This window comes from Olea europaea, chromosome 12 (assembly GCF_002742605.1).
Source record: "Olea europaea var. sylvestris chromosome 12, O_europaea_v1, whole genome shotgun sequence".
Lineage (NCBI taxonomy): Eukaryota > Viridiplantae > Streptophyta > Magnoliopsida > Lamiales > Oleaceae > Olea > Olea europaea.
The window spans coordinates 13,653,492-13,663,373 of record NC_036248.1 but is presented as its reverse complement, the minus strand read 5'-3'; the positions used below and the strand labels follow the sequence as shown (position 1 = coordinate 13,663,373).

General features: G+C 34.0%; 1 protein-coding gene across 1 annotated transcript; it reads left to right on the top strand.

The window, feature by feature from the left end:
- The first annotated feature begins 1,296 nt into the window (after window positions 1-1,296).
- Window positions 1,297-9,337, top strand: LOC111405752 (RNA-binding protein BRN1-like). The gene is made up of 9 exons (XM_023034775.1): window positions 1,297-1,722; window positions 1,873-1,955; window positions 6,782-6,833; window positions 7,035-7,160; window positions 7,275-7,354; window positions 7,923-8,105; window positions 8,281-8,569; window positions 8,745-8,888; window positions 8,957-9,337. The coding sequence occupies exons 1-9, from the start codon at window positions 1,566-1,568 to the stop codon at window positions 9,082-9,084; spliced, it is 1,242 nt and encodes a 413-aa protein (XP_022890543.1). The 5' UTR covers window positions 1,297-1,565; the 3' UTR covers window positions 9,085-9,337.
- Window positions 9,338-9,882: the final 545 nt, after the last annotated feature.

Here is a 9,882-nt window from a genome sequence, read left to right as displayed (position 1 = left end):
GGATTACATTTGTCTCCAGTGCGCAAATGTTTCAAGTTGTCAGTTGATTAGTTCCTCTTCCTTTGATACGTGTATTATTTCGGATTTTGAGGTCAACAATTTTTAAGTAAACGAAAGATTTTGTTTGTGTATCTAAAAGAAATAATAGCAATAAAATATAACACGATGTTGATATTACTAACATTACAAATTCTACGTATTCAATACTTCACTCTTTCAACATTTCCTTCGAGATGATTCTCTTGTCACTTGGGTTAAGTTAAATCATCCTACTGCTGAAAACGATGATTGTTAAGTTAGATCCCGTTTGTGGATTTGTTATGAGAGAATCATGACCAAATAGTTATTTTGTCGAAGTATAGTTTATCAAACGGGTAATTAGCACAAAACGTACTTACCTTTCAATGTTATTGTACAAAACGTCTCTACATTTCATTTTTTGGCATTTTTACCATTGCCTTCACCTTTTATTGCGAAAATAATCATTTTCATCAAATTTCACGTGTAAAATGACAAATATACCCCTTAACAATACAAAAGAAAAGAAAAGTTAAAGAATAAATTGCAATCATACTCCCAAACTTTTAAAAATGTGCAAATGAGTCCAAATAAATTATTAAAAGAGTAATTAGCACAAAATGTCGCAATTAAATATAAAAATAAGGGTGAAAATGTCAAAAAATGAAATGTATGGATATTTTGCACAATAATAATGAAATGTAGGGACATTTTGTGCTATTTGGAGTCGTTTGAACATTTTAAAAAATTTTGAGAGTATGATTGCAATTTATTCTTTAACTTTTCTTTTCTTTTTTTTATTATTGTTTTATTTAAATGTGGGATATATTTGTCATTTTACAGGAGAAATTTGATGAAAATGATGATTTCCAATAAAATGTGAATGTGAATTTAAGGGTGAAAATTTTAAAAAATAAAAGATAAGAACATTTTAAACATTAACTTTTAAAAGAAGGTACGTTTATGCTAATTTTTCGTTATCAAACTCTAAGTTTATGATGTCTCGCTGAAAAAGTGGATGTATAGACAAAACACAGCCTTGAGAAACTGACATTTAAGGACTTCAATTGCCAGAAAATTTCAGAAAAGGACCGGACAACCTTTTTATCTTTTTAAAATTTGGAACCGACCAAAATGGGAGCCAAATCTATTTCAATTAAATCGACGAGAATAAAGAGGGAAAATTTTTGATAGCCGAACAAGGGGTATTTACGTCAATTACTGATGTCCACATTTGTACTCGCCAAATATATTTCGAAAAACAGCCAATCGGCGACTTCTCTATCTCGGCTTTACCGTTGAACTGATGCTCAGAAGTCAAACAATCCTAGTGGCATTCCCGAATATCGTACAGAAATCAGAGGGCATTTATAAATCCATCAATCATAATTAATTCAGAGAAGATCCAACTTCGCCGTCTAGAAAATCCCCAATTCCCCTGCGAAGACTCTAAGCAGAAGAACAAGAAACAGACACAAATTTTAGAGAGAGATCACTGTGAAGCATTTCTGCGGAAAAAGCGTGAAAGATAGAGTTTTGTCGCTTTAATGGCGGAGGAGAAGCAAAGCGACGAGAGCGTGAAGCTGTTCGTAGGTCAAGTGCCGAAGCACATGACTGAAGACCAGATTCTCGCAATGTTCCAAGAGTTTGCGCTCGTAGACGAAGTCAACATAATTAAGGATAAGACCACGCGTGCTTCTCGAGGTTTAATTTTTTACTCTCTCATTGCATGCTTCTTCAATTTGTTTTTGGATCTCAATGTATGATTTGAGTTGTTATTTTTTGAGATTTGTTGAATTTGATAGCGCGTAGGCTGTGGGTTGGAACCCTAATTTTGTTGTCTTTTTTGGGAAGGATGTTGTTTTGTGATTTGTCCGTCGAGTGAAGAAGCCGACAAGGCAGTGAATGCATGTCACAACAAGAAGACGCTTCCTGGGGTTAGTATTATTTACTGTAATTTTGTTTCGTTTTATTTATGTTGAATTGTATTGTCTTTTAAGCGCTTAAAATGGAAAAGATTACTTACATTAATTTAATATAACTGCGGACTACATGCTTTGAGAAGTGTCTGATTCAGACAGCTAATTGCTTGTTTATGAAAACTTTGGTCACTGTTTTATTTAATGAAGTTGAAACTTTTTGAATTAGTTCTAGGCCTTGCATTAATATCTTCGTGGTTTAGAAAATAAGTAGGACCATCTCATTTATGGTTATTTTAAATTCAGAAGTAGCTAATACTGTTAGGAACACTAGTTAGTTTAATATTGACTCCAATTTTAGATTCAGGTGTAGCAAGGTTAAGTCACATTGTAGGTTAAGATGCCACAGTAATCCCTGCATATGATTCTGATAAGTAACTCTCGATGGTAGTGAGAGGTTTTGGCCCATAAAAGGAGGAACTTGAAACTGGTAATTAAGAATTCTGTCAAAATTTGATTTCATTCTGGATTCCCATTTTCCCCGAATCTGTGGTGCGAGATGAAGATTATCTATGTAATGGAAGCAGAGAGCTGAAAAGAATTTTGGGGTCTTGTCACAAAATTATGGAGTAGAGTTGGCATGGGACGAATTGGTAAAACATTTGATTGGGAGCTTGTGATGTTAAAATCAGAAACAGGTGAAAAGGAATAAGAACTCTATGGTTACCAAATATAAATGCTTTAGAAAGCTATAGGATTTTACCAATGTAGATTAACACATTGGGGCTGAAGTAAACATCATGTGAGTAAGTGTGCTGTGGAAGTTGGAAAAGATAAATATACAAGGATTTCTCTGTTGTGCCATCACCATATTGCACACTGCTTCATTATGAGCTACTTAACATGTATTATCCTCTCACAAGCTGCAATTACATCTTCTTGTGTACATCTAGCTTTTACATGTAAGGTATTCGAGATACAAATCATGGCAACACACAATTCTTTAGATAGGTATCACAATAATCGTAATTTTGTGAAGTTATAGGCATTTAAGTCATCTCTTTCCCTTTTTCTTGTTAATAGAGCAAGAAAAAAAGAAATTTTAAAGCGGATATTTAGGTCGTACAACAAGTGTAACGCCCCGAACTCTTTTTTATATTATTATATTATTTTTAAATTAAAATAAGTTAGTGGTGCTACCAAAATTTTTCTCTATCTAATTTAAGCGGAAATATATCGAAAATACTCGATTTGAAATTATTAATTTAAAATTTAACACAACATATCGAATGCTTGAACAACATATTAAATAACATGCATACGATATTCTTCAAATAAAAGTGGACAATTATCTTTCTAGAAAATTTACTTGACGACCCCATTAGCATCGCTCTGTCAATCTTCCACGCGTCCACACGACCCGTTCTTATTTGAAAATATTGTAAGAGTGATTATTTTGAAAACACTCAGTAAGAATACGTGCACATCCTTGTTCACATGATATAAATATAAAAATAGCATAACATACCAACATTTTTTAGATTTAGAGCTCAAGGAATTTCTTAAGAATTCATATCTTTCGTAGGATTTAACATCTTTGACCAAACGGTTCATCCCGAAGGATTTAACATTTTCTCTTTGACCTCACGGTCCATCTCGAAGGATTTAACTTTTTCTCTTTAACTTAACGGTCCATCTCGAAAGATTTAACATAGAATTCGACCCGAAGACCTCATAACATTTTATGCCAAAATTTATACAAATATCAAGGAATAAGAATTTACCGCTTGCATCATGTATTCTTACCTCAATTTGATATCTAAGAATTTATTTGAAAATGACATTTGAAAATATAAATATAATACTACTCGAATTCTAAAAATATTAGTAGCGCGAAATATGTATAATATTATTGTCGTAGAAGGAAAATCATTCCCATCTCGTATATATATAATTTTTTCGCCACACACGTAACTTACAAAAATGTTAAAAGGCATCCTCTCATTAATTGAATATTAATGGAATTAGCCACCATGCATGTAACATTAATACAAAAATGGCTTGTGAATGTGATGAGGCTAACAAATGTATTTATTATAAAAGCTAATGGGATAATTAGGTTTAATAACTCTAATTATATTAAAACCTATTCGTTTCATACCATTATAATCAGTACAGATTTCTAGAAGGAAAATTATTTTATATTATATATTAATAAAATATTAAAAGGTAACATATTTCTTTTTATTAGAATAACTCCGGCATACTAGCTCGAAATTACTTTTTCTTGATTCCAAATTATATGATTTAACACGAACTATAAAACGAGTATAATATTCATATATTTTCATCAACTTTAAATATTTGACTCAAATAATTTTCTAAAAGTTCATGTAAACAAATTAATCATTTATGCTAAATGACAAGTTTAGGTTCACATAGTAAGAAAAATGCGGGGTGTTACAACAAGGTCTAAAAGGATTTTTTGGTTAACGACGACATCCTTATAGGTTTTAAGATTGTATGTAAAGCAATTTCAATTTGTGAAGCTTCCTTCTCTCATTTTCCGCTACTTTATTTTCTGCTCGTACGTGTGCACTGGAGAGCAGTTTGAGCTTAACTTAAAAACCCAGAGTTCCTTTAACATGGTAGAGCTGATATTGATTTTTCATGAATTATCCACAATTCTATATGTTGAGCAAGTTAAACTTGTAAGACTGCCTCTGTAATTGTTTAAGGAGAGGACATTTTTAGTGTCGACGGATATGATGACTGAACGAAGTGAGCAATTTATTTTTGCTGGGGCCAATATATATTTCAAGTGGCTCTGCAAGGGTGAAAGGGTCAAAAAAAAAAAAAAAGCACACATTATCATGCATGCAATTGGGGTGCAGTTGTTATTCTTTCTCTTGAGTTTGCCTGCTTTATAATGTTTCAACATGTGTTGTCACTGGAGGAGCTCATGGAGTCCAGTGGGGACACCTGTCCCCTCTGGATTTAGGGCAAAAATCTATACTTAAAGACGCAATCAAGTATTAACAGGAGGAATAGCATTGTATCACCAGTTTTGTTTTATGCGACTTCTTTCTACTATTTATCGTTGTAACTAATTCTCTATCAACCCCCCCCCCCCCCCCCCCCCCCTCCCTCTTTTCTTTTTATTAATTATTTNNNTTCATTCTATATAATTTATCAAAACTTACTTCACTTTTTTTTTTTTTTTCCCCATTACACTAATACATTTTTTTAGTTTTGTACGCATTAAATAATTATATATTACTATGTTTCTATTTTTATATTTCTACTAATGTATTGACATCTTTACGACAAGATCTAATGCGAAGGAATCATTTACAACCATATTAATGTTGATATACCTTTTTATTCTTCTAATCTATTTTTGGAAGACATCTTTGTACTATATCCTAACTAATAACAAACAGTTCTGCATTTTTGCTTAAGTTATTATCTTTTTAAATCAAATTGATGGGGAACAAGTAGGTGTTCACTCTTTTGCTGGCGAAGTATTCTCAAATTATTTTTGAGAGAGAGAGCATTTGGCTGTGATACTTATGGAGAAAGATATATTTGATGATATAGATAATGAAATAATCATACAAATTTTCAAAGTCTGAAAGCCCATAGGTAATTATTATAATTTATTGAAAACAAATTTTAACATTTTTTTGAGTGCCAAATTTTAACATTTTTAAAATTGCTGTGTAATTACCATATTTTAAGTCATTTCATATTAGTTAAAATCACACCCCCAGTGAATTATATTCATGGCTTCTCCTTTTTGTGTAGTCAATATAACTCGGCATATTCAATCATTTTGACCAAATAATTTTGTAGAGGCGTAAAAGAGGAATGGCTGAAATGTTTATGGTTGGTTGAACTGCATGATCACACACCCAAAAGAAATGGGTTATTGATTTTTCAACTTGCAAACCAGTAATTGTCTTCTTTAATAATTCTTTTAAAATACTCAAGTGTTGCAATCTAAGACCTTGGAAGCTCATAATATGTAGCTCTTCAGGATCTCCCTTCTCTTGTCAATGTATAACTAGTCAAGACTGTGTCAAAACTTCAGCTGTATCCACTTATGTGAGCTTTGCATTTTTGGACTTGTGAAAATAATAGTGAAAACATATGTGACCTTGTTAATGAAATTGTTGGGGAAGAATGTTTAGGGGTTTATCAGCAATAAAGCACAGAATGAGTCAACAAATTCTTAAATTCGATACATGCATTGTGCTCTTTTGAGAATTCCTACTTTGCTATGAAGTAAATAATGCATATCTAAGACAAAGAGATGGACCTGCCATTCGGGAAAACAATATTCATCTAATTAATGGGCGCTCTATATACATAAAATTGGTACTTCTGCAAGCTCTTCAATAAATTAAATCTGAATCACAATATTAAGAAGAATGAAATTAGATAGTATTAGTCCACAAAAACCACTGAACACCATCAAACTCAAGACTCTTCTCTCCTCATTTCTTGGTAGTTTAATTTTTTATCCTTAGATGAAAATTCAGGATTTGTACCTAATATTCTAAGCTTTGAACTTGCTGCCAACAAATTTCATAATTAAGTAGACTACTATTTAATAGGATGTAGCTGAAGAATTGATCTGGCTTTGCCCTAGACTTCACATTTTATAGAATATAAATAGCTTTACACAATTTATATAAATAGGAGTAATTTTTTTAACTGTAATACTGACCCCCGTGGGAAAATTTCAACTGCATAGGCTGTCTGATGTGCTTTTGTTATACCCTGATGTTCGTTTTTCTCTTTCTGATATAAAAGCAACCTGCTCTTTGTGTCTAATTCAGGCATCCAGTCCATTGCAAGTGAAGTATGCTGACGGCGAGTTGGAAAGGCTAGGTCAAATATATTTTCATTATTGTGTTGCATGTTTTCCGTATGATGGTTCTGTAAATAAAGGCGGTGCTAGATCTCTTTCCCTATGAAATCTTCACATTCTTTCAAAATTCTATGTTAGCTGGCCAATTACGTGATTTTTTTATTAACACCTTTTGTTTGTTCTGTTTTATGCTTTTCTGTTTTGCTTTAAAAAAAATTCAGAGCACAAACTCTTTGTTGGCATGCTTCCAAAAACTGTATCTGACGCTGAGGTATCTGCTTTATTTTCGGAACATGGAACAATAAAGGACTTGCAAATTCTTAGAGGTTCACAGCAAACTAGCAAAGGTACCTGGTGCATTTCCCAACCTTGGCCCCTTCTTTATGGCTTGATATTTGTATAACACAGGAGCAACATGACATAGTTTTCTTATTATGAATAACTAACAGCATCTCTTGTAGGTTGTGCTTTTCTGAAGTTTGAAACGAAAGAACAAGCACTTGCTGCCATTGAAGCCCTCAATGGGAAGCATAAGATGGAGGTGTGTGTGAATTCACCAGTTTCTTTGGATCCTTGTGTGAAATCCTGTAGTGAATTTTTGAAATTTGACTCGGACATACTGTATGCTAATTACGTATATATTAAAGTTGCACAAGAGTTTTCACGACTCTTTTATCTGAGAACAATTTTGTGCATAATGCTTAGGAATTGTGTTGATGTTTGCTTGGCAGTATGTGCTTTTGATATCATCCATGGTCGCAAGCTTGTCTTAACAGTGATTACGCAGTATAATCATTTAGGGATGATGTTTTTATTCTGTAATTAGCTTATGTGCCTTTTGATTTCTGTACTAGTAATGGACGCATACTCTTCTATATAAGGATATTTTGAGGCAATTAGATTGTACTTGGAAATAGGTGGCAGCCTTTGGTCATCATTTGATCCAGATTGTCTATATGTTTCTAATTTTCATGGCCTATGAGCTCGGCTTAGTATTTACTGGTTACTGTACTCAGTATATAGTAGTTCAGACTATAGTGTCCAAACCATTTTGCATTATTGGCCGCTGGTGGATTCAGTAATGCTAAAATCCTTAACTTCTTTAATAGGGTTCAGCTGTCCCTTTGGTGGTCAAGTGGGCAGATACAGAGAAGGAAAGGCAAGCTCGGAAGGCTCAGAAAGCTCTATCACAAATGTCTGATGTGCCAGATGCTGACTCGAGACAGCATACATCTTTATTTGGTGCTTTACCTATGGGTTATATGCCCCCGTATAACGGATATGGGTATCAGGTTTGTTGGCTTGTATATTTCGGAAGAAGCCTTGAATATTGCCTTGTGTATTTTCTGTTGGAATTCTAGGTTCATGCTTTGTATTTTGTTTTATTTCTGGATTCCCCTTTCTCATTTTAATACTGACAGTTGATTCTGAAGGTACATTTATATCAATTTCTGCTGGCCTTTGTAGACTACGGGGGCTTATGGGCTCTTGCAGTATCGCCTTCCACCGGTGCAGAATCAACATGCCTTTAACAATCAAATTCCACCAGTAAACCGGAGCAATGCTTTGTCACCTTCAAGTTTTTTGGGATCTCCTTTCCAAACTTTGCCGGGGGTTCAATATCCCATGCCATATCCTCGAGGAATCACAAGCAACAGACCTTTTTCAGGTTCCGCTGGTTCTATATCTCCTACTACAAACAGTCAATCTGCAGCATATTCAAGTGTCAATACAAAATCTGGTGGTCAGGTTGAAGGTTGTTGGAAATCTTAATCGTGTATATTTCTGTAGTGCAGCTATTGTTTTGTAAATGTGTGCACAAAACATGTCTCTGTGTTCATACAAATGTGTACAATGTGTTTGTGTGTGTGTAGAAGCACATACTAAGACGGGTGCACAATCTTATTTGGGAACAATCTTTTGGAAAGCAGGTCCACCTGGAGCTAATTTATTTATTTACCATATTCCTCAAGAATTTGGTGACGAAGAGCTTGCAAATACCTTTCAGCGATTTGGTAGGATCTTGAGTGCTAAGGTTTTCGTTGACAAAACAACTGGTGTCAGCAAATGTTTTGGTATGTGGGCTCTTTAAATTAACATTATATCTGATATAGCTTATGTTCTGATCTGATTATATCTACAGGTTTCGTCAGCTACGATTCCCCGTCAGTTGCACAGAATGCAATAAATATGATGAACGGCTACCAATTAGGTGGTAAAAAATTGAAGGTTCAACTTAAAAGGGATAACCAACAGAATAAATATTATTGACTTCAAGGTAAATTATGGAAGGAAGCTGATTTCCGCAGCATGAATGGTCACATGAGCTCAATTCGTAGAAGTAACTTCAGTTTGAGCCATTCCATTCTAATTGGACATGAGCTTATTACAGTGGTAGTATTATTCCATTCTTGGTGGAATTGAAGTCCCCGAAGCCTGTAGTTCTTGTTTATTTCTGTACCATTGTATTTGTGTAACATGGAATACCAATTAGACAATGATTATTAATTTGTTGATTCTTATTTGGGAGGTGTTTCTAGTATAGTTTCATAATGTATAGAGTATAAATGCAAAAACGACACGAGTCATTGTACACAATAGTTATAAAGACAAGTAGCAGAATGACAAGATAACAAACACTGCACACGAATCATTAATTAATTATTTGTTTTGTTGTTTTATTTATACCGGGGTTACAAATTAGAATTACCGTATTGTATTTTTGGCTATGTATCATTAACAATCTGCCAGACTGCCATAAGTACGCCTTGTTGTCTGCTCTAGCAACATAGGCGGCTAATTTTGAATTTTGCCTCTTGTACACCGAGTTTGACACTCCCCTCACATGAGGGGAGTGGGTCTCGGTGCATTTAATGCGTGGACCTCGCCTCTTGTGTGAGGGGAGTGTCAAGCTCGGTGTACGCATAGCATGGTTCGCTAATTTTTTGTTGAATTGTGCACAGGTGCCGTATAAACAGTTTTATCCTTTTTTGTTTATCAACTTTTTGGTTTTTTGTGCTTGATTGAGAGCCTATTTGATTCACATTAATTGAGAAAAAAAATGGGTGG

Coding starts and splice junctions, on each gene's coding strand:
- LOC111405752 (XM_023034775.1), top strand. CDS start 1,566: ATGGCGGAGGAGAAGCAAAGCGACGAGAGCGTGAAGCTGTTCGTAGGT. Junction 1,723..1,872: donor GACCACGCGTGCTTCTCGAG/GTTTAATTTTTT, acceptor TTTTTTGGGAAG/GATGTTGTTTTGTGATTTGT. Junction 7,355..7,922: donor ATGGGAAGCATAAGATGGAG/GTGTGTGTGAAT, acceptor CTTCTTTAATAG/GGTTCAGCTGTCCCTTTGGT.